The sequence below is a fragment of the Podarcis liolepis genome, assembly GCF_965112155.1.
Source record: "Podarcis liolepis genome assembly, chromosome: 14".
NCBI classification, from domain to species: Eukaryota; Metazoa; Chordata; class Lepidosauria; order Squamata; family Lacertidae; genus Podarcis; species Podarcis liolepis.
This window is the reverse complement of record NC_139569.1, coordinates 52,126,208-52,151,503: the sequence shown is the minus strand read 5'-3', so window position 1 is coordinate 52,151,503 and position 25,296 is coordinate 52,126,208. Positions and strand designations below refer to the sequence as shown.

The 25,296-nt window shown below is 43.8% G+C and overlaps 1 protein-coding gene and 1 long non-coding RNA gene across 11 annotated transcripts in view; one reads left to right on the top strand and one right to left on the bottom strand.

Moving 5' to 3' along the window:
• The window catches only part of LOC310693722, a 155,552-nt gene that overhangs the window by 50,393 nt on the left and 79,863 nt on the right, over positions 1-25,296 (top strand). The gene's annotated exons all lie outside the window — the stretch shown is intronic.
• Positions 1-25,296, bottom strand: part of LRRC49 (leucine rich repeat containing 49) — a 58,786-nt gene that overhangs the window by 17,367 nt on the left and 16,123 nt on the right. For all 10 annotated transcript variants that reach the window (XM_083475745.1, XM_083475743.1, XM_083475744.1 and 7 more), the window contains 5 exons: positions 23,721-23,864; positions 20,366-20,427; positions 15,354-15,501; positions 10,368-10,451; positions 9,236-9,390 (listed from right to left, as the gene is read on the bottom strand). In XM_083475745.1, the coding sequence (XP_083331871.1) occupies positions 9,236-9,390; positions 10,368-10,451; positions 15,354-15,501; positions 20,366-20,427; positions 23,721-23,864 (593 nt within the window). The remainder of the gene's footprint in view (positions 1-9,235; positions 9,391-10,367; positions 10,452-15,353; positions 15,502-20,365; positions 20,428-23,720; positions 23,865-25,296) is intronic.

Below are 25,296 nucleotides of genomic sequence, written 5' to 3'. Positions count from 1 at the left end.
GGGGCAGGGAGGGACTTTTATAGTGGACTCCTGTAGGTCCCTCCTTTGGCCAGCAAAAGGTGAAAATCTCTGCTTATCTTCCCTTAGTCCCAGTTTCTGGGGGCCACAACAGGCTCAAATCCTGGCACTTACTTAAAGCAACAGCTTCTACCTGTATGTGCTCAGCAGTTTAATATAAAGGGGATGATCTGTTATTCTATTACCTACAGAATTCTGATTTATAGAAATTCTACAGAGATTAAGAAATGTGAGACAACGCCCTGACAAAGGCCTCAAGTTGTGGAGAGGAGACAAGCCCTGACAGCCCCCCCAAAGTTGGTTACTCTAACACAGGCTGCCTTTAATAGTCTTCCTTCAGAGTAAATGGTGCCATGAACTGCAGGCCCACTTACCAAAGGGAGGGAAATATTTAAAAACTTGCTGCCTGGAAAATGCCCAGGATCATTGTAAACTCTGCAAGACTGTAGCCCAGCAAATAGTTCAGCTTATTTTGTAAGTAGTATTTTTGCCACTTTATTTTGAGAGGGGAAAAGGCAAAGTGATTCTTCCAACATCTTCTCCTATAAAAGAAAATTACAGCTTCCAGAAAGAACGTGGAAACTTATTTTACATGTTACATTTTATTATAGACAGCTTGGCTAAAGAACCACAGCGTTCACAATCAGGAAATTACTAAGAATAAACCAGCTTCACAGCCCATCCGAAAGTAAGTAAAAGAAAACTTTACACAAAGAACTTTGCTTTAACTGGATAGAGGGGGAAATCTCTTAATACTACACTAATGCAGAGTTCTTGGGGCAAGGAAAGGGGTGGAATTATTATCATTAATAGATGCTACTGTAGGATGCAATGTTTTTACAAAATAAAACTTCATACAGATGACAGATACTGAAAAAAGGCCACTATAAAATATATTCAGGATAATTTGTTCCATTTTGTTGCAAAGTTTAAAGAAACTTAATGTTAGAATTACCGTATTTTTCGCTCTATAACACGCACCTGACCATAACATGCTCATCGTTTTTAGAGGAGGAAAACAAGGGGGGGGGATTCTGAATGAAACAGTGGGTGTATCATTTTTGTGCCTCATGCTGTGGCCACAGACATGTGATCTGATGGTGAATTTGGGGTGACCCAATGCAAAGATCCATGTGGATCCATGTGGATCCATGCTTTGTAACCACGTTTTCGCACCATTGCGGCCCCAGGCAACAGTGGGTGCGTGATATTTTTGGTGCAGGCTGTAGCCATGGACATGTAATGTGATCTGATGGTGAATTTGGGGTGAACCAATGCAAAGATCCTGAGGATCCATGTGGATCCGTGCTTTGTAACCACGTTTTAAGTGGGGAGGGAAGGAAAAACACAGAAGGGACAAGGAGCACGAGAAGGGTGTGCAGAGAAGCAGCTGGCTAAGAATGCAGGAGAGGGTTTAACGGGAGGGAGGAAAGGAAGGCAAAAGTTTCCCCCCACCCACCCAAGCCAGTCCTCTCTCTCTCTCTCTCTCTCTCTCTCTCTCTCTCTCCCCCCCCCCCACCTGCATGTTTTCTGGCTGCCTGCGAGTCCCTAAAATGCTTCCCTGGACACAGCAGCACCGGAGCACGGAGAGGAATTAGAAGGAAGGACTCGATCCTTTCCTTTCCCCTCTACTTGCCTGGAGGGGAGGGGATTTGCCTGCTCTTTGTTCCGTTTGAGCAAACAGCAACCGAAAGAGAAGAGGGTGGGCAGTAAGACCCTGAGGCAGAATGCAGGAAAGCAACAGCTTCCTCTCTCACTGGATCAGATTTTTGCCTGATTTTTGCCCCTGCACTCCCCCACATTCGCTCAATAACACGCACAGACATTTCCCCTTACTTTTTAGGAGAAAAAATCTCTGTGTTATAGAGAGAAAAGTACAGTAAATATGCATATGGGAGGGGGAGTCAAAGCAAGGCATGCTGGGATTTATTCACATTTCTGCCCTGCTCCAGTATAAAGTGGGGCTCTGTCACTTCCTCACCTGCCTTTCCTCCCTGAAGTCCACTGCTGGAGGCTTCCCCACTTGGGTCAGCTCACCTCCACTCTGACAGCTGAGCCTGGGGAAAGGGGGTTTGAATTTATCTGAATGCACAAAGTGCTTTTCTTTAAGATACTCATTTGACACATTTCTAGAGCACCCTTCATCCAACAGATGTTAGGGCAGGGCATAATGCGGAGGATGAATAAAGCTATTCCAGACAGATACAAAAACAACCAAAAAGTAGAACATCAACTCTCATAATGCCATAGCAAAACGGCATTTTTGCCATCTTTCAGAGGCAGGATGCCATTGAATACCTGCTTGCAGATTTCCTGCCAACATAAAGCTGTGGACCCTTTCAAGTAGGCTGCTGGAAAAGATGCATTCGTGGTCTGATCCTGTGGACGCTTCTTATATTTTTATTTATTTATTTGCATTTCTAGCTCACCTTTTCCACCCATGAGCTCAAGGTGGCGTACATAGTTCTCCCCCTCCTTGTTTAATCCCCACAACAACCCTATGAAGTAGGTCAGGCTGAGAGGCAGGGACTGGCCCAAGGTGACCCAGTGGGCTGCATGGCCAAGTGGGGATTGGAACCCCTGTCTCCAAGGTCCGAGTCCGACACTCTCACCACGACCCCGCCCTGCTTCTCTCATGTTCTGCAGCAAGGCAGGGCACATCATCAAGACGGGTCCCCCGTTTCTCAGCCAGGACTAAGACGGAGCCAGCATTGCATTGGCGCTGTCCCGCAAGGAGGAACTTGCCATTCCCATGTATGAACTTATGGAAAGGAGTTCAGACATTTCTGCCTCACCTTTATGTCAACAAGAATTCCAGTCTCACAAAGTTTCCATTTAAGAATCCTAAAAGAAGCACTGGTGCCATTAGTTCAAAGATTTTTTTGTCTCATGTTTTTTTCTTTTAAAAAAAGCTTAAATAAATTACAATTATTGGCTTTGGCAGGCATACTCAAAAATAACCCAAAATAATTCCAGAAATTATCTTATGAATCATCAACAAAGTAACAGTTAAAGAACAGTTTCTGTTAAAATAACACAGGTGCAAGCGTCAACCAGGGAAGCAGACGGTTCAATTTGTGGAGAGCTCTTCAGAGGAGCCTGTGTTTATGAAGTCTATTCATGCACAAAGAATTAACAGCTTCATTCAGCTGATTTTGCATTATCCGTTTGTTTGTTTGATCTTATTAAACTCACTGTATATTTTGAAAACATGCTGCCAACGGAGAAGGGAGAGAGGGAAAAAATCTGGACTTAAATACCAATGAAAAAACAGTATTTTAGAAGACTGAGGGATCATATACTCTAACTATTACAGTGGTACCTCGGGTTAAGAACTTAATTCGTTCCGGAGGTCCGCTCTTAACCTGAAACTGTTCTTAACCTGAAGCACCACTTTAGCTAATGGGGCCTCCCGCTGCTGCCGCGCCGCTGGAGCACGTTTTCTGTTCTTATCCTGAAGCAAAGTTCTTAACCTGAAGCACTATTTCAGGGTTAGAGGAGTCTGTAACCTGAAGCGTCTGTAACTTGAAGTGTCTGTAACTCGAGGTACCACTGTAATACTTTTTAAATCCAAATACTAAAATCACAAATTTAAAATACAGCACACTTACACTCTCTTGCAGCTTCCCTCCAGATGTTGGTGGGCTCACAACCCCCATCACCCCAGGAAGCAACGCCAATGGCCAGGGATGAAGGGAGCTGGAGTCCAGCAACATCCAGGGAACACTTTCAGCAGAACTTCACTGAAGATGAATTCCTACCATCTATGAAAGTATAGAATCAAGGGACTGAAGAGCTGGAAGGGATCCCCAAGGGACATCTAGTCCAACCCCCTGCAATGCAGGAATTTCAGCTAAAGCATCCATGACAGATGGCCGTCCAGCCTCTCCTTCAAAATCTCCAAGGAAGGAAAGTTCACAACCTCCCGAGGGAGACCGTTCCACTGTCAAACAGTCAGAAATCCCTTCTGAATGTTTAGTCAGAATCCATTGGTTAGGATCCTATCCTCCAGAGAAGGAGAAAACAAGCTTGTTCCCTCTTCTATGTGACAGCCCTTGAGATATTTGAAGATGGCTATCCTATCTCCTCTCGGTCCTCTCTTTTCCAGGCTAAACATACCCAGTTCCTTCAAGTGCTCCTCTTTAAGGCTTGCTTTCCAGACCTTTGATCCTCTTGGTCTCCCTCCTCTGCACATGCTCCAGCTGGTCATCACCCTTCTTAAACTGCCATGCCCAGAACTGGTGCAACAGTATTCCAAGTGTGGTCCAACCAAGGCAGAGTGAAACCCACTGTAAATTTATTGTTTTTCTAAAGTAAATGTTTTACTGTGTATGTTCTACCTTTGTCCTTTCTCTTTAAGAAAATTTAAATTTAAAAAATGGAGATGTGATGGGGGTACAAACCGGATCCAAAGAGATGAAGACCAATGGCCTACAAACATATTGCCTGTCACTTTAAAAATGAAACTTTCAAATGGAATGACCAACTCTCCATAACACACATTCAGTAGATTGCACAATACATGAAAACACCACAAGAGAGAACCTGAATAATAAAGAAGATTGCCCAAATCAGATAGCTCATGCAGCAGAGCATAAGACTCTTAATCTCAGGGTTGTGGGTTCAAGACCCAGGTTGGGCAAAAAGATTCCTGCATTGCAGGGGGCTGAACTAGACGACCCTCGTGGTCCCTTCCAGCTAAACAATTCTATGATCAGTTGCACCTGGAGATGGTGCAGGCAGTCCCAGGGGGGACATGAGTATGAATGTGTGTGTTGAGTAAACTGAATGTAAACTGTATGAATGTAAACTGAACTCAATTACTGAATAAATAGCAAGCCTCTGTGGTCAGACTAGTTACTTGAGCTACCTAGATCCATGTATTCGCCTCAAAACTCTCTGTAATGCACTAGCGCTTTACTTAAAGCCAATGATATGTGATGGAAAATTGTCTGTTGCTTCATTCTTCACAGAAAAATTGCTTTTCATAAGCTAATTATTAACAATGAATGACTGTCATTTGTAAATAAATCCTGGCAGTTTTTAAAATTTTATTACCATATCTAAAGATCTGGCACATAGAAGATGGAGCAAGCTTGTTTTCTCCTGCTCCGGAGGGGAGGACCAAAACCAATGGCTTCAAGTTGTAAGAAAGGAGATTCCGACTTAACATCTGGAAGAGCTTTCTGACAGCCAGAGCTGTGTGACAGTGGAAGGGTCTCCTTCGGGAGGTGGTGGACTCTCCTTCCTTGGAGGTTTGAAAGCAGAGGCGCCCGCTCACCAGTGTTGTTGACGAGCAGCAGCCGCTCCATCGGCTCTCACCGCAGAGCTCCCAGGTGGTGTGCACCACGCACTGAGGCCCATCGTCCGAGGCCAGGACGGTGGGCAGGCTATGCACGCGGAGCACCAGGCAGCAGCGCTGAGCTGGGCGCCAAGCTCTGACTAAAGCCTCGCGAAGCACCTGTCACAATGCCCATGGTGCGGCCCAGACCCGCTGCCCACCCGCCGGCCTCTCCGCCCTTGGCTGTGCCAGGTTTACCTCAGCGCATGGACAACAAGGAACTTCCTGCAGCCAATCTGAAACTGCACCAGCCTCACCTCCTGCCCAGAGGCGTCCATGGCTTTGGATTGGCTGCAGGAGCTTCCTGGAGCCAAACCGAAGCCATGCCAGTGTTGCGGAAGTCAGTCCACGTGTGGCTTATTTGCAAGGAAATGCCACGCCGGTTTAGCTCAGGGCAGGGACTGACCGAGCAGGCGGCAGGGTCTGGGGACCAGATTTACGAGCCTGGTGGGCCGCATCCAGCCCCCGGGCCGTAGTTTACCGACCCCTACTCTATGGCATGCAAACTAAACATTTTCTGTTGTAAGTTAACTTTTCTGAAGTGAATTAACCTAATTTGCACAGAGAAATTGTCCAGTTCAACATTTTCAGGAAAACAGAAATCACTGCTTATAACAGACTGTGCTTTTGAATTGTATGGATGAATTTGGGGAGAGACTGCAGGTGTGTGGAATGGTGGAAGACTGTGGCAAGTTGGACGGTATAGCCTTCAGCTATTCTCTTAATCACAAGATCATTTTACTCAATTTTATCTTATAATTATAAGCTCCTTTTCCTTGCTGTCATTTGCTGTTCCTATTTTTAGGGTTTTATTGCAGATTTCTTTTGGGGTCTGTGTGTTTATTTTAGTGTAGTTTATAGAGAGGGGGGGGGGGGGAGAGAAAGTGAGCCGCCTTGAGGACTTCACACCAGAAGACAATATAACTTTCCCTAAATAAAGAAGAAGAAAATTCTTGATACATTACAATGGCCTAACCCTTTAATTCCTATTGCAAATGGAATTTTAAAATGCACAAACATAGAACAGCAAATGAAAAATACCCTAAAATTCCTGGTACTCTGAACACTTATAGAGAATTCTCTGGTTTACTTTAGCAAAAGACCAAAAGTGTATACTTCTCATACTTTTTGTGGACCTCTGATTATTTAAATTCCGCCACTACCTTTATAAACAACAGAAAGACGGGGATATCCAAAACAAGCTGAATCAAAGAGTCACAAAAAGCCTAAACTCTCATTCCAAAGGATCACTAATACCGGAGAATGCACAAAGACGCACATTAATGTTGCCTAAACCTTTGAAAGATGTTTAAAACTGATGAAACAGCCCAAATTACACACACAGAACACCACTCTGTAATATACATCAGTGTAATGGAAACTTTCTCCTGGGGGGCAAAGTCTTTGACAAAACTAGTGCTCCCACCCACACTCCCCACTGCTAACAAATCTCCTAAATTCATTTTAATAGGAATTTGACCATCCAGTTGCATAATGCCTCAGGCAGTACTTTTATCCCACATTCCATAATTAATGTTGAATGGCAAAATTTAGAGGGAGTAATAGGGCATGTAATAATATTTAGAGAGAGAGAGATGATTACCAAACTTCCTCCAGCCAGGAACCAGAAACCAAGGTTCCACATGTGGTTCTCTGAGGGCCTCTAGTGGCCAATGGCAGAATCACATCCCACTTCAGTACAGTGGTGCCTTGCAAGACGAAATTAATCCGTTCCGCGAGTCTCTTCGTCTAGCGGTTTTTTCGTCTTGTGAAGCAGCCCTATTAGCGGCTTAGCGCTATTAGCGGTTTAGCGGCTATTAAAGGCTTAGCGGCTATTAAAGGCTTAGCGGATTAGCGGCTAAAAGGCTATTAGTGGCTTAGCGGCTTAGAAAAAGGGGGGGAAAGCGGAAAAAAATCGGAACACTCACAAGACGTTTTCGTCTTGCAAAGCAAGCCCATAGGGAAAATCATCTTGCGAAGCAGCTCAAAAACGGAAAACCCTTTCGTCTAGCGGGTTTTCCGTCTTGCGAGGCATTCGTCTTGCAGGGCACCACTGTAATAGAGAAAGACCATCTCCCATGGTAACATGGGGAGGGAAGCATGTGACTCTTGATTCCCTTTCTGCTCCATCTCCACAGGGCAATCTGCAGGAGAGGGGGGCAGGATTAAACTCTAAGCAAGATGCCCCAGGGTTGGGAAATTCTGGAACAAGAGGGAGATAGACTGAAATTGCAGAGTTTTGAGAAACTAAAAAATAAAGTGCGAGATTGGCTTCATTATTATCAGATAATGGAGGCATATAATTTGGACAAGAAAATTGGTTTCCAGGTAGAAAAATCAAAATTAGAAACAGAACTGTTAGAACCCAAAACTAAGATTTTGTCAAGGATGTACAATCTGCTGTTGAAATGGAATACTCAGGATGAAACGGTGAAATCTGTTATGGTGAAATCTGTTAACGGTGAAATCTGTTATGATTAAATGGGCACATTTAATCATAATAATGACACATAATGATGACTGACTGGGAACAGTTATGGACCACAGGTATGAAGTTTACGGCATGTAATGCCTTAAGAGCGTATTATGAAAATGGTACCATATTATGAAAATGGTATACAGGTGGTACATGACCCCAGTCAAGCTTGCAAAAATCTATCATTTGCCCGATAACAAATGTTGGAAATGTAAAGAAACTGAAGGTACATTCTTTCACCTTTGGTGGACGTGCCCAAGGATTAAGGCTTTCTGGGAGATGATCTATAATGAATTGAAAAAAGTATTTAAATATACTTTCTTGAAGAAACCAGAGGCCTTTCTCCTGGGCATAGTCGGCCAATTGGTGCCAAAGAAGGATAGAACTTTTTTTATGTATGCTACAACAGCAGCAAGAATACTCACTGCAAAGTATTGGAAGACACAAGATTTACCCACTCTGGAAGAATGGCAGATGAAGATGATGAACTGGCGGAAATGACTGGCAGAATCCGAGACCAGGGAGAAGAGTCGGTGGAAGAAGATTGGAAGAAATTTAAAGACTATTTACCGAAATATTGTAAAATTAATGAATGTTAGAATGATGTTGGATAGAAACTAAGTGGTTTTTAGCTGCAATACTATAAGGGAATATGAAAAATGGGTTACTAATAGGTAAAGATTTAATGTTACAATATTTTAAGATTAAAGTTAGGATAAACAAAGAGGGGAAGGATTTGCTGAACCAACAAACTGAATTGGAATACAAAAAAGGGAGGCGTGAGGAGGTCCGGGAAACAAGCTAATGAAAAATAAGTAATGGAAAGATTGAGTTGTTTTTAATTACTTTTATTTTGTATTTTTCTTTTTTTCTTTTTATTTTGTAATATTTTGAAAATCTTAATAAATATCTTATAAAAAAAAAAAACCAAGATGCCCCAGGGTTTCACCTCCAATTTTGGGTTGTTTGTTGTCCCCTTTCCCCAGTACAAGATCCCATGCCTCATGACTGAGGCTGCTGTTGGGCTGTAGCCTTTCCCACTTCATTGTGGATTTTCTGGATTCTTCCCCCAAGAAGACATTGAAGTCCAGCTGACTGTTTGATTTTGGCTGCTAGAGCCGGAAAAAGGGGAGGAGGTAGCGGGGCAGCGGAAGCAAGAGAATTAAAGTGAAGGATTTTTATTTGTTGATTTCTTTTCTTTTCAGGGAAGAGAGCAATTCAGAAGCTATGAGTGAGACAAGGGAAAAATCAGACCGTAAAGAGAATGAATAGCAAGCTGTCTGTTTGGGATGGCAGAAAATGAAATTAGGGAAACATTAGCTGCTCATGGGGACTTCCTGCCTGGGCGGCTCTAAGAGGCTGCGTTGCCCTTGTTGGTCAGGAAAACAAGGCCTCCATACCTGGCTTCCTCGGGAAATACATATGGAGTACTCCTGCTGTTCTGAGAAGATTCGTTGTCTTCGTTGTTTTCTTGGCTGGAAGGCAGGTGGGCAGAGCGGTTCTGTTGGCTCTCCCACTGATGGGCAATATTGCTAATGGTTAATCGTTTCTTTTCCTGAAATGAGATACAAATATACAGTTTGAGAAAAGAGTTTGCTAAAGTAAAACAAAACGGCATTCTGGAAACTAAGATCAAAGAAATGGAATTATAGCAATCAGAAAATTATGTTGATTTCAGTTGGCTATCTGTTTGCTCTCAACACCGATTATTCCATCGGTGGCTTTTAACTAAGATAGACCCCCTTACAATCAGAGGCTGCTAGACCCTCAATGACAGTTGCTGGGTAGTTTGTGGGCTCCCCATAAGCCTGTGAGAAGTAGGATGCCATGGCCTGTTCCAGAGAGGCTCTTGTGTTCTTGTGTAAGACAGTAGGAAGCATGGGCAGACTGGATCAAATACTCTATAGCAGGAGTTCCCAGTTGGCCAAGTTCTGTGGAACCTGTTTCTCAAAAGCCAAGCCATGGACCCCTTACAATTTCAAATGTTGATATCTCTGTGGTCGTTTTTGTTATGTGACTGGTTCCGCCATACCCTCCCACATGTCCCAGAGCAAAGCCAGGCCGCGTCTTCCAGGCCATGCTCCCGCATGAGTCACACGACCTGCACAAGATCATGGCACCCAAAAACAGGATGTCTCATGCCTTTGAAGGGTATGTGCCTGGGTGGGTTATGCGGCCCTCCAAGACGGAACACTTTATAGGAACATAGGAAGCTGCCTTATATGGAGTCAGATCACTGGTCCATCGAGCTCAGTGCTGGAAGTACCTCTCCAGGATTTCAGACAGGATTCTCTCCCAGCCCAACCTAGAGATGAAGTGGATTGAACCTGGGACCTTCTGCAAGAAGAGCAGGTGCTTTACCACTGATCATTCTTCCCCTGCGATGGAGGATGCCAAGTGGTTTGTTTCCAGCAGGGAAGGAGCAGCCATAACAAGGAGACACAGCTACCGGGGGGGGGGGGGGAATAAGTGAAGGGAGGGAAGGGCCCGGTTCTCTTCCATTTGCATCACATGAAGGCCACCGCTTGGTACCTTCAGTAAGGTCTGCTTGTGGCTTTCACGCCTCTTCTCTTCCTCTTTTCGTAAGGCAACAGATGCCATGCGCCTTTCTTCTTCCTGGGTTAAAATAAAACAGAACACTTTGCGGTGAGACTCACGACGGTACTAGTCAAACTTTGCAAGGAGTCAGTCCATAGCAGGGTAGGGGATCTAAAAGTAACAGGGAAGTCATACTGGATTTTGTAAAAACACTGAAGTCATGAACAAGCTTTCAAGTTCCACAGAACAGTGTGTCCAGCTGCTAAGCAAAAAAACAAAGAAACAAACCCAACGTATCCCAAGCATTCCCATATTTTCCAAGTAACAAAGCAATGCTCACAATGAAATCAAATATTAAAAGGTTCTTAATAACAATAATAAAAATATGTATACCCTGCCCATCTGACTGGATTGCCCCAGCCACTCTGGGCAGCTTCCAGAATATATAAAAACATAATTAAACATTAAAAACTTCCCTATACATGGCTGCCTTCAGATACCTTCTAAAGGTTGTATAGTTACTTATCTCCTTGACAACTGATAGGAGGGCATTCCACTGGGAGGGTGCCACTATCTCACTACATAGTGAGGGAACCGCCAGAAGGCCCTTGGAGCTGGGCCTCTGCGTCCAGGCTGAGCGATGGGGGTGGAGACGCTCCTTCAGGGATACTGGGCCAAGACCGTTTAGAGCTTTAAATGTCAGCACCAATGTTTGAATTGTGCTAAGAAATGTATTGGGAGCCAGCAAAGATCCTTTAGCACCAGTGTCATATGATCCAGGCAGCCAATCCCAGTCACCAGTCTAGCTGCCGCATTCTGGATTAGTTGTAGTTTCCAGGTCATCTTCAAAGGCAGCCCCACACAGAGCGCATTGCAGTAGTCCAAGCAAGAGATAACTAGAGCATGCACCACTCTGGTAAGACAGTGCGCAGGCAGGTAGGGTCTCAGCCTGCGTACCAGATAGAGCTGGTAGACAGCTGCCCTGGACATAGAACTGACCTGCACCTCCATGGGCAGTTTTGAGTCCAAAATGACTCCCAGGCTGTGCACCTGGTCCTTCAGTGGCACAGTTACCCCATTCAGGACCAGAGAGTCCCCCACACCTGCCTACCCCGTGTCCCCCAGAAACAGTACTTCTGTCTTGTCAGGATGCAACCTCAATCCATTGACTGCAACCCAACTTCCAACAGCCTCCAGACACTCACACAGGATGTTTACTGCCTTAACAGGTTCCGATTTAAATGAAAGGTAGAGCTGGGTATCACCCGTATACGGATGAACACCCAGCCCAAACCCCCTGATGATCTCTCTCTGAGGCTTCATATAGATGTTAAAAAGCGGGGCGGGGGGGCAGGACAGAGTTCTGAGGCACCCCACGTAAGAGCCGAGGGGTCTGAAGACTCATCCCCCAACACCACTTTCTGGACACAGCCCAGGAGGAAGGAGCGGAACCACGGCATAACATTGCCCCCAGCTGGCTTCCCCAGAAGAATACCATGGTCAGTGGTATCAAAAGCCATGGTATCAAAAGAACTGAGAGATCCAGCAGAACTAGGAAACAGCTTTTCCCTCTGTTCCTCGTCTACCGAGATCATCAACCATCTTCCATTATTGGAAAAACTGAAACAAAAATTGGAAGTAGCAGGAGGCCAAAAGAAACCTGACAATTTTAATGCAGTCTGGTGTGACAGTTATGGTAGAACAGTACTAATAGTTTACAGCACAGTTGTGCGTGCATGAAGGGCATGTTTCAATTTTCCACCTTCCCCCTCCCTATAAATTTTTATAAATTCTAATTGTTATTGATAAAGGTAAAGGTACCCCTGCCCGTACGGGCCAGTCGTGACCGACTCTGGGGTTGTGCGCTTATCTCACTCGAAAGGCCAGGAGCCAGCGCTGTCCGCAGACACTTCCGGGTCACGTGGCCAGCGTGACGAAGCTGCTCTGGAAAACCGGCACCAGAGCAGCACACGGAAACGCTGTTTACCTTCCCGCTATTAAGCGGTACCTATTTATCTACTTGCACTTAAGGGTGCTTTCGAACTGCTAGGTGGGCAGGAGCTGGGACTAAACGATGGGAGCTCACCCCGCCGCGAGGATTCGAACCGCCGACCATGCGATCGGCAAGCCCTATTGTTATTGATACAAAGTACCTTTTATTTAGTCACCAATCTAAGCATTAGACAATCCTATACATAATTTCATATCTGTAATAATTGTAAGTTTTGGTATATACACTTTGACACAACTTTGTTAATACATTCAGAAATATATATATCTCAATGCAACCATGAATGACTAAAAACTATGTTACCATAAAATATATTAAAAGGTTCTCCAATGCAAGTATCTTGTGACTCTTAATTTTAGATTTATTTTATTCATTGATATACATCTTGGATGTTTAATAAAAAGCCTCAAAATACATTTTTATTAAGAGAAAGTTCTAGAAAGAAGAAAATCTGTATGGCCGGATAGACCCTGCATATTAAATGGAATGAGAGTATTCAGCAGGTGGTTTGTTTAAAAAAGAAAATCCTTGCTGTCAAATTTATTCAGGACATACCTAATCTGACATTTTCATTGTATTTATTTATTTGCAGCAGTTGTAAGGATGCCTGTTGAGAGATGGTAATTATAGTAATGTTGGCATTTCCAACATTTTTAACTAAGCTGTTAAACAGGCTGCTAAAAGAGCCATTGGTTCAAAGTAATGCCTGTGTAGCTGCATCATACCTTTGGGATGGAGGAATTGTTTGGTGCAAGGTTCATACAAACATCTTTGGTGGGAATGTAAGACAGCTACTACCGTATTTTGCGCCCCATAGGACGCTCCGGCCCATAGGACGCACCTAGTTTTTTTGGGGGGGGGGGAAATAAAGAAAAAAAAAATTATTTCCCCCCCAGGTGCAGGGCTGGAAGAACCAGGTCGGGGAACAGTGGGAAGGCACGCTCTGCCTCCCCGCTGTCCCCCGAGCTTGTGGGGCTGGCGATGGGGAGAAGTGCGCCGATCCCGGGACTGCAGGCAGCTCTGCGCCGCCATCCAGAGCAGGGTGGGACTTTGCTCCCCGCTCCCGGTGGCCGCGCAGAGCTGCGCTGATCCCGGGACAGCAGGCAGCTCTGCGCCATCTGGAGCAGGGCGGGACTTAGCGCCCCAGCTCCCGGTGGCCACGCAGAGCTGCGCTGATCCCGGGGCGGCAGGCAGCTCTGCGCCCCTCTCGCTCTCCAGGCTTCAGCGAAAGCCTGCATTCGCCCTATAGGATGCACACATTCTTCATTTTTGGAGGGGAAAAAGTGCATCCTATAGGGCGAAAAATACGGTAAGTTTCAGAGTCATTTCTTTCACTGTAAAGTTGAACTGGACCTATTACTTCTCTTCTGGGGAGCAAATAAAGCCATCCTCTATAAATGGTTAATGATCCATCTTCTCACAGCTGAGCAAATGGAGAGAACCGTTCTCTGGAAAAGTGATCAACGATCCGCCCCTCCAAAGGTGGTATGACAGGAAGCTTTCTCTGTCAAACTTACCCAATGATGTAGCCTAGCCCAAAGTGAAATAAGAAGTGACGGGTTCTAGGAAGACTAGTTCCTTCCTCTTATATTAATTCCAGTCCAGGAGAACAGGCTGTCTCTCTCTCTTAATGCCTTAATGGTGAGGTGTTTATATTCTTGACATGGGAGGGAGTTTTTCTTTCATTCGTTTGTCTCTTTCTGTGGGGGCTATTTGTATTCTTGCGTCTTTATGCAGTACAATAAGCTCACAATTTAAACAGGGATTGGGTTCAATGGCGGGTGGGATTGCCAATGCCATTTCCCCCAGAACTCAGCCCCTTTCTTTTTTTTATATTTATATACTTATATTTGTTGCCATATGTGTTAAGCTGAATGAGCACAAGTTAAATGTGTGTAAGTTGTGGGTTTACTGTACACAAAGGCTGGTTTCAAAAACAGCTTACCATGCAATTGGGACTGCTGCTTGTGCTCATTTATAATATTTATATGTTATATGTTGGCTTTCTACTTCAGAGTGGCTTTCAACAAAAATACCAGTAAAATTAAAATGCTGAATATAAAATGCAAACTTAACAACAGTGAAGAGAAGATGCATCTTAACTAAAGTTCCCAGTGCTTATTTATGGGAAGGGGATTCCATAATTTGGGAGGGGGAGACTGTTCTCTCCAGCTCTACCTGCCTAAATTCTGAAAGAGCCAATACCCAGAGAAGAGCCTCAGAGAATGATCTTATGGAATAGGAAACTCATACTGACACAGACAGTCATAGAATCATAGAATCATAGAGTTGGAAGAGACCACAAGGGCCATCGAGTCCAACCCTCTGCCAAGCAGGAAACACCATCAGAGCACTCCTGACATATGGTTGTCAAGCCTCTGCTTAAAGACCTCCAAAAAAGGAGACTCCACCACACTCCTTGGCAGCAAATTCCACTGTCGAACAGCTCTTACTGTCAGGAAGTTCTTCCTAATGTTTAGGTGGAATCTTCTTTCTTGTAGTTTGGATCCATTGCTCCATGTCCGCTTCTCTGGAGCAGCAGAAAACAACCTTTCTCCCTCCTCTATGTGACATCCTTTTATATATTTGAACATGGCTATCATATCACCCCTTAACCTCCTCTTCTCCAGGCTAAACATGCCCAGCTCCCTTAGCCGTTCCTTCTGCTGTCTTATCCCAAACATAAATTAAGGATAAGACAGTCCTTCTGCTGTCTTATCCCAAACATAAATTCAATGAGTGTAGACCTCACTCCTTATGGGGCTGTCAATAAGACAAATCAGAGGAGATTGCTAAGCATTTTGTATATAGAAAATAGTAAAAATATTCTTAGTAACTGTAGTAAGTTTTTTAAAAATAATAAAAAACACAAAACCTGCTGGCACTGTGAATAGTCTGGTTAAATAAAACTCCTTGCTTATTTCAAGGTTTAACCCATCACAGAGTTTTCCCCACGGAGTTTCTCTTACTGTGATCTTCTTCATATCCAGCTGTCGGAGCTGCATCATATGGTGGAGAACAGTATGCTTGTAAAACGCCTCTTGCGCTATCGGGTTGCCATCTAGGGTGATGTCCGAAAGGGATGCAGAATCGGCAAGGCACAAGATGTCATCAAAACTAGGTGAAAAGCAAAAGGAGTGGAACACAAGTCACAATCATCAATTTCTATGACTATTAACCTTAAAATAACCATTATTGATATCATTCCACTAATTAAAAGTAAGCAGTAGCAATACTATTCCCCCCATTAAATAGAAAAAGGTGAATTTTTGCAATAACTGGTCAAGGTTTTTTGACATATTTGGTTTTATGTGACTTTCAAACTTAATGGGATGTTTCAGTTAACTTTCACAATATTCACTGGTTTTCTGTTGTAAAGGTTTGAAATGTGTGAATGGGTTATATCCAGATCTGCTCCTGAGGGATGTCATATCAGTTACATCTATCACTGTCATGGTTTCAATCACTCAAATGTTTATCATGGCTGAGTGACCAATAAACAAAGCACCCAATGCAGTTGGGAATGAAATATGCTCAGGAGAGGGCTGGCTGTTTCAGTTGCCCTTTTTTTAAAAAAAGGAAATATATCAAAAAGTTTACATGTTTCCTCTGCACCTCTGCTTCTTTCTCCTGGACCCGCAAGCTTGTCTTTCCCATTCTCCCAATGTCAAATTTGCCCAACAACACCAATGCAGTGGGGTGGGGGCAGGGGGTAGCATAGGGCTCTCCCATGCAATAGGATCCTGAACTGAACAAAATACAAAGTCTCAACAGTGAACGAGCGCAAGTAAAGGTAGGGGCTCAGATAATGGCAGGAGGGTGCAATGGCCAAACCACTGGTTCAGAGGGGATTTAACTGCAAACCTTCTGGCCTGTTTGCTGGTCCCACTGTGGTAAGGGAGGGGGACACGCCCTCAGGCATGCAGGAATAGCGGCTGTTGTGGATGATTTAAGCGGGAACCCAGAGGTCCTCCAGGTGCAGTGGCTCAGGGGATGAGGCCCAATGCCAAATGGTAAATTGGGGGTGAAGTCCATTATTTACTGCTCCCGGGCATCAAATTCCAGTGCAAATCCTCTATCTAATTTCCCCAAACAGATGGCCAGCTGGCAGAGACAAAAATAAGGTATTTAAAACACACATCAGTTTTTAGTTATAGGTTTCTATCTGTTTTTAGTTTATTGTTGATTTTAAATTTCTTGAACTTTTAAAATTATTGTCAGTTCTTTTTACTGATTATTTTATTATTCTTTTGAAAACCGCTTTGAGGGTTGTTGTTTTTACAATCAGTGTATAAAATTTATGAAATAGATAGAAGTAACAGTAGAAATGACCTTCAGTTACTTTTATCAATAATTTATATTAATTGTTGTTGTTGTTGAAATTTGTATGCCGCCCTTCATCTGCTGATCTCAGGGTGGTTCACAACATAAAAATACAATAGCTCTTTAGAAGAAGCAACTTTTCTGGATCTCTCTCAGCTACACAAAATATAAATGCTTTTTTCTCCTCTGTTGTGCTAGATTAACTTTTGCAGAGAAATAAAATATTAATCTAATATAAATGAATACACTTGACCTTAAAAGCTAGGGTTGAGTGTATTAAACACCTGCTACATCTTCCCTGAGGAATCCTAGACCTTCCCGTGATTTCCCCCCATAAGTGGAAAGAGGGCTGTGACCCCACTCTTGCCTCTGCCCCCCTTCCTCTTCATGCTGATGGGGGAGGAGCCCCCCAGCTCACTTTCTGTTCTTTTTCTACTGCCTCAGTAGGGATTACCTCTTTCACCTGCACTTCCTTTCCCCTTCTGACACTGTTCGAGCAGCAGCCTGGCTGGCCTCCCCCGGCTTCACCAGGTGCTGCCCTCGCAAGGTACCCAAGGCTGGGGCAGAGGGCAGTCACCCCTGGTTGTGCCTTCCCTGGGGTTTCAGCTTAAGCAGGTTTTCTGCTGCTCCAGAGAAGCGGACACGGAGCAATGGATCCAAACTACAAGAAAGAAGATTCCACCTAAACATTAGGAAGAACTTCCTGACAGTAAGAGCTGTTTGACAGTGGAATTTGCTGCCAAGGAGTGTGGTGGAATCTCCTTCTTTGGAGGTCTTTAAGCAGAGGCTTGACAACCATATGTCAGGAGTGCTCTGATGGTGTTTCCTGCTTGGCAGGGGGTTGGACTCGATGGCCATTGTGGTCTCTTCCAACTCTATGATTCTAGGATTCTATAATTCTATGATTCTATGTCTGCAACATATCTTTAAAAATGCTGCCATTCTTAGTGCATAATCCCTGCTTTAAAAATACTGCTTTATACACAAAAACAATGGCAAAAGTGACAGCAATTGTGCAGCCTGAGGTGGAACCTTCACTACTTCAGGTGCTGCTCTCCTGTGGTACATAGGCTCACAAGTAGGAGGAGAAATAATGCATGAAAGCCTAGAGATACAGAGAGATAGAAACAGAGATAAATGGGGGAAATACCAACGGGGAATCCTGAAGGAATACAAGAGAAGGAAAGATGGGGGGACGACCTCTGTTGGAAAGAAGATTCCCTCTTTCTGATGTACACATTTACCTGGACAAACTAACCCAGAAGGAGCATGGCCAGAGGTACTACTCCTCTTCCCTCATACACACACCCTCAATTATTACATCTCTATTTGAAGTGTCAAGAACTTAAGCTTCTGCTTTAAAGAAAAACATAATATTAATGAACCATCACTTTTTATTTAAGCACTAAGAGTGATAAACATCATGGCTATCTCAAAAATGATTCGCCTAGAAAGTACTGTATTTTTCGCTCTATAGGACACACTTTTTCCACTCCAAAAATTAAGGGGAAATGTGTGTGCGTCCTATGGAGCGAATGCAGGCTCCTTGGCTTCAGCGATAGCAACGCGAAACCTCCGAAGCACAGAGGGAGCACTCCCTCCACGCTCTGGAGGCTTTGCGTTGCTTTTGCTGAAGCCTGGAGAGCGAGAGGGGTCGGTGCGCACCGACCCCTCTCGCTCTCCAGGCTTCAGGGATAGCCACCTGAAGCCTTTGGAGTGCAGCGCGAGTTCCCGCTGCGTTCCGGAGGCTTTGGGTTCCTTTCGCTGAAGCCGAGAGAGTCTTGCTCTCCTGGCTTCAGCAGAGAGGGAGAGCTGCACAGTGCCCCTTCAGCGAAGCGGGAGGAGAAATGGAAGGGGTTCCGTTTCTCCTGTTGCTTCGCTGAAGGGGCGCTGAGCAGAGAGGGGGAGAATATTTTTTTCTTGTTCTCCCCCTCTAAAACAAGGTGCGTCCTATGGTTGGGTGCGTCCTATAGAGCGGAAAATACGGTAAGTTTTGCATGTGACAACAGAATGGCAAGCAAACAGCAAGAACATAACTTGGGTTACTTCCGTGAACAGAGCTGATGAAACAGTTTCCTGTGAGGTGACTGCATCCCTCTTAGAGCATTTGGAAGAGCTAAACCCTCCTGAGTCCAGCGTGACATCACAGGAGAATGACCCCTCCAACTTCACAGCACAAGAAACAGTTAGCAAAGTCAGGAAAGGGCCATTTAAGTTCAGCCCCAGTCTAGACATTGCAGTTTTCTTTTTTCTAATTCACAGTCTCCCTTCCCCAAGTACAGAACTACCACCACCACAGCGGAACTTTGCTTGAGAGAAACTGGGACACTGGAAAAATGATGTTCAGTTACACTGAGCAGAAAGTCATTCTCACTGACTGCAGGGTTTACATCCTAAAGGCAGAGCAATATACCTCTGCAGTCTTTCAACTGCTGAGCCCAGCCAAACACTCCCCCCCCCCAAAAAAAAGTCAAATCAGGGTAGGATTTATGTATCATTCAAAGTGAAACAATCCAAACCATAAAGGAGGGTGGGGCAGATTGGTAGATGGCTGTGTTCATGTCTAAATAATGCTGCCAAATCCAATCTATGGAAGGATATGCACTGAATGTGAAGTTTAGGTTCTCAGCACTCTTGCAATACATAAACTCCTAAGTACTGAAAACTCTACCCAGCAAGTGACACATATCCTTCCACAATTTAAACTGCAGCCAACAAGCAACACTTTCAAAACAAAAGAGTTACCATTTTCACTTCCCCATTCCACTTCTCCAGAACATAAGCACAATAAAACAAACAGCAGTAGTTCCACGTGGTTAAATTCCACTGAGAGCAATTAAGACCCCTTGCCTGCCTCCCCCACCCTCCCAATGTGTGAGTAATTGCCGCAATCCCAGGCTGAATATCCTGCAGTGAGGAATCGCTGCAACACGTAATTGCCTCTGAGAAAGGATGTTAGACATACTAAATTGTGATCAAGGGGGAAGTGCATCCAGGAAAGAATACATTCACTAATTTTGGAAACAGGCTTAATTAAATGCTGCAGCCCAAATTATATAAAAATAGAATAAGGGAGGGGTGGGGAGAATAAGTTTCAGAAAATGCAGCTCTTATTAAGAAAAAAGGTGTTTTACTCCCTATTTCATAACTAGGTTGAAGAGTAGCATAGAAAGGAACAAGCTGCATCTTAGTAACTAAAAAAAGGATGCTCAATGACCTGCACAAATGGAAGCCTGTAACTTCAATTAAAGAGACATCAGTTTACATGACAGTCTGGAGCAAATATAACAGGCTGTATAATCTAAACCCAGTTGGGGCATTTTTAAAATAATGAGAATAATAGTGATTCACAAACTAATTCAGATTAACATTGACTCTGCAGTATCAATATCCGGGCTTTCTACTTAAGTATGGTAATGACGTATTTTAAAACAGAAGAGAAACATTTCTTCTCTGTGCACTTAGAAAAAAAGATTAAAGGTTTTGCTAAATTTTGGGTTCATAGTTGTTCTCTTTCTCCATATACCGTATCATTTGTCTACCAGTCAGACAAAAGTAACCACTGGCAAATATTTAATTTTAAATAGATAGTGGTAATAAGTGAGGCACTGAGAGAGCAAACGGATTCTCTCCCCGCCCACCAGCAGTTTCTGCTTACCGAGATATATTGTTAAAGCTGAGGAAGAGACGTTGGAGGCAGGGCAAAGTATCCACATCTTTCTAGAACGAGAGAGAGAGAGAACACCAAATTCAGCATCTGAAGGACAGCATGCTCTACAGGCTCTTGCTTCTCGGGAGGATGAAACATGCCTACTGCAATTTACTGTAACCTTGCTGCAGTGCCAACTGCTGTCGAACACGCGGCTCCATCCCTCTGTGGTGCATAGATCCTCTTGGAAAATAAGCTGGACTGCTTGCAACAGAAAGTGTTGAGCAAACGAGAGGGGAGACGCAGCAGCAGTAGATGCTGGCCTCTTTTTGAACAGGCTTCTCAAAAAAGGAGCTGAGGTGCTGACTCAGGGTTTCAGCTGCAGGGGAAAGCAGGCCACGATGAAACGGCAAGCAAAATAAAATCCAATTTTGTAGTCATGCTGTGGTCTAAAGCATCAAAGTGCTAACTCATGCATGCAGCTTTCCAACCAGCAGCAAGCAATACTGAAATGTGCTCTGCAGACATTTCCCTGCTTCCTCAAGTAGGTTAATGAGTTGGAGTCCCACCACAGACAACACAGAAATGCACTCCAGAACTCACAAAATGGTTATCAGTTTGTAATGCACAGCCTTTGTGGGAACACAGGGAAGGTATATTATATTATTATTATTATTATTATTATTATTATTATTATTATTATTATTATTATTATTATTTTATTACAGTGGTACCTCGGGTTACATACACTTCAGGTTACAGACGCTTCAGGTTACAGACTCTGCTAACCCAGAAATATTACCTCGGGTTAAGAACTTTGCTTCAGGATGAGAACAGAAATCGTGCTCCAGCGGCGTGGCGGCAGCAGGAGGCCCCATTAGCTAAGGTGGTGCTTCAGGTCAGGAACAGTTTCAGGTTAAGAACAGACCTCCAGAATGAATTAAGTACTTAACCCAAGGTACCACTGTATTATTATTACTATTAACAACAACAACAACAACAACAATATCACTTTAACAATCCATCCAATTCTTCCATGAGTCAGAGACGTTTATTTTGCCACCACCAAACTGATTAGTTCAGTGGGTGAGGCAACTCTCCAACTTGCAATGAGTGGATAAAAATACACCAAGATAATGTTGATAATGATAACGATGATTTATTAAGTTTCTATACCACCCTTCATCCAACGATCACAGGGCAGTTTACAATATAAAAACACAAAAATGTATAACATAGTAACATACAAAAACAATAACCAAGGGGTCTCCTTGGCTTTCAGGAGCGGGACAAATATGTGGGTCATGATATGGCATGGTGTTTCTCACCCACATCATGATTGGCAAGATTGTTGATTTTCTGGAACACACAAAAACCCCTTCCCTACACAATGTGAAAAGCAAGACTCATTTTGTCATGCAGATGTTTCATTCTCACCACCACAAGGTCTATGCTCAAGATAACAAGGATTAGTTGCTTCTTAAACAATTGTCCTGAGCGCACAGTCTAGATGGCTAATGTAACAAAAGGTAGATTCTAACAGACAATGCAGCAATTTCAATCTATTTATACCCCCAACTCTCTAGCTCAGGGGTCTGCAACCTTTAAGACAAAAAGAGCCACTTGGACCCGTTTCCAAAGAAAAAACAACAACTGGGAGCCGCAAAACCATTGCGACATTTAAAACAAATATATCTCCGGAGCCACAATCTGACAGCGGGCGGGAAGGTGACGTCGGGACAGTGCGTGACTAACGCACGCACCGCCCCCATACGACGTCACAGCCAGTACAGTGCCCGCCACAGTGAGGAGTGTCGGGGCGCACAATGCGCCTACTCCCCTCGCTAGTATCTGCCCCGGAGCCGCGGCAAAGATGTAAGAGAGCCGCGGGTTGCAGACCCCTGCTCTAGCTGGATAAACTCCCAGAGTGTCTTACAAATAAAAAAAGTTCTTGCCCTCAGGCTTATAATCTTAAAAGCTGTGATATTAAAGGGAAAAGGGTCAAAGAGGGGAAGAAGAAAACGGGCAAACTCTAATACCAAATTCTTAATGTTGTAAGATCCTCAGGACCAGCTTAGAACACTAGTGTAGAGGAAAAACAAAAACTGCCAGCAAGGAGAAAACTATCACAGCAATGAATGGCCTGGACAATTTTGTCCCTCTCTGATGTGCTGATTTTCTACTCAAATGGACTTCATGGACCACATCTCTCCATATGAACCAATCCAGACCCTGCAATCATCATCTGAGACCCTTCTTCATGTGCCTCCTCCATGAGAGGTACAGAGGGTGGCAACACAAGAACAGGCCTTTTTTGTGGTGGCTCCCCACTTGTGGAATGCTCTCCCCAGGGAGGCTTGCCTGGAGCTTTTGCTATATATCTTTAGGCGCCAGGCGAAAACATTCCTCTTCTCCCAGGTCTTTGGCTAATTAAACAATTTTTAACTATGGGGGGGGGGTTCTCTCTCTTTCGCCTTTCCCTGCTGTCCAACTCAGACCACCACCCCTTTTCTCTGAGCCATGCTCTTCTGCAATCCTCCTTTCCCAAAACCTCTTCCTTTCCTTGGTGTATGGATATCTAACCTCTGCTTCTCTTCCTTGCCTAGAACCTTCAGCTTTCCCTCTTCTTACTCAAGAACAATACAGTTCAGACACCTTCTGTCTGCCCTGACTTTCCATGACTTTAAGATTCCAAGGTTTGCAGCAATTCAAACATCCCTTAGGTATTGTCAGGCCTGGTCGTTGTCCTCTTCAGATCACCACACAAACGCTTCTTGTTCTTTTATAAAACTTTTTATTGCGTATTAACAAAACAATCTTATAAACGGTTCTTAACTATTCTTCCTCAGCGTCACTTATTTCAGCTACCTTCTGAGCTCTGCTTCTTGGTGGCCAGCCACTCTCAAAATGGCGAAGGCGCCCTTCCCTTCGCTTTCCCACTCTTTTTCCTACCCTCCTGGCTAGAGCTGGCTTGGATCTCCCCTCCTCCCAATCTGAGCTAGAACTGAACCCTTGCCTTTCCTGGGAACAGCCGGTCCCTCCCTCTTCTTCCTCTTGCTCCCTTCTATTAGATTCACTGCTCTCCTTCCCCCCTTGGGGAATGCTTTCTCCCTCTGATAAACTGGGAACTTCTAACTCTTCCCTGACAGGTATATCACTTTATAGATCTCCTGCAAAATATGTATTCATAGGCTCTCTCTTCAACTGAAGACTATACATGACAATATACATTGATACCCCCCAAAAAATCCACCAAAAGAAACTGAATTTTTTTGAATCAAATTTGTTTTAAAATTCCAAAAGCAATATAGTTCATTCAAATTATAGCATTTTTTTCTAGAGCAAATGGATTCAGTTCACTTACCACAATTCTGATCTGATTATATCTAAGATTAAGTTCCGTCAGTGAATCTAGTCCGTTCAGGTTTTCAATGTATGTTAAGCAATTCCGGGCAAGATTCAGCACTCTGAGGTCACTTAAATGGTGGAGATTTTCTATGATAGCAATCTGTAAAAGAGAAGATGAGGAAGAATGAGGATTGTATCAGTTGAGCCCAACCCTTCTTTCCCCCTCTAAGAATGACACCATTAAACAAGCAGCTTCTCTTCTAGGCCTGAACTGTGCCTCCGGATCTTATGGAGGTGAAAAAGTGAAATGTTTATGGTCACACCCCTATGCACACTTACATGGGAGTAAGCTCCACTAAGCACTGTAGGACTTACTTCCAAGTAACCATGCAAAGGATAAGTTAATTGTAGAGCACCAACTACTTAAGAAGCAAATAACTGAAATAATAGGGTTAGCAAGCAGTACAGCTGACATCACACAGAAATGGAGAACAGGAACAAGTGGCTAAGAATGAAGACTGGAACTCTCCAAAGATGGCTTCTTGCTAGGAGTCCCTGCAGTGCCTCCTTTCAAAAGAGCAGAAGCATTTATCAGATCAGCAGAAATCTGGGATTCATAAAGAATTCATAGAGATGTTATTTATGAACTTCTTCTGTCAGTGTTAATGGAATTCCTTCCTATCACAGCTTTCCTTCTTTCCTTTTTAAAACACACACAAACTATCTATAGATCTACACACAGACACACACACATAGATGTTTTTATAAAATTATGTTAACTAAAGTAGAAACAAAGCATTAGATGAAACAGAGCTCAAATATTACAGTACGGTTTGAGCACACACAAGATTAAGCATGATTTTCTCAGCTTATCCTTCTCCCTCATCCTTCCCCAACAACTAATACTCAGGATACTCCCCTCTGTACACATGAATTCCTTTTAGTAAAAAGCACCATGAATGTTAATCCCTTTTGAAGCTATCTAAGCCAGTGACCATCAATACAGTTTAAGACAGCAAATTCCATAAATTAATTATGTATTGTGTGAAGAGGGATCTTCTTCTGTCTACCCTGATCCTACTAGAAATCAACTTCTTTGGCCGGCCTTGTTGTATGATGACACAAGAGAAATCTAATCTTTCCCTATTGTTTTGAATAAATTGATGGGCAGTTTTGCATGTTTTGGTGGGCTGCCATTTCTGCCAGGCCCAGGGTTCACTGCTGCTCCCAATACTTCCTGGGGAGGGCTCTTGAGCAAGACACCTTCCATGCTTCGCCTTCCCCCTGTCCCTTAGCAAGTGAGCCTGCTTGTTGCAACAGGTCCAGGAGGGAACTCTTCTCCATCAGCCTCCTATGGGCCCTTAGCAGGTGCTCAACTCTGCTGATCCTTGATGCCAGCCCTGTACATGAACTGACTAACACTTTTTGGTAGTCAGGTGGGTTCTGTTGCAATTTTAATGGCAGACTCTAATCATAAGGTCACAGAAAATATAGCCATGTTCCTCACCATAGCCATCAAAACCAGGTTAGTTACTAAATGGAAAAAGTGGTCAATCAAAATTTCATGTATTTTAAACTATTTCTGACTGTTC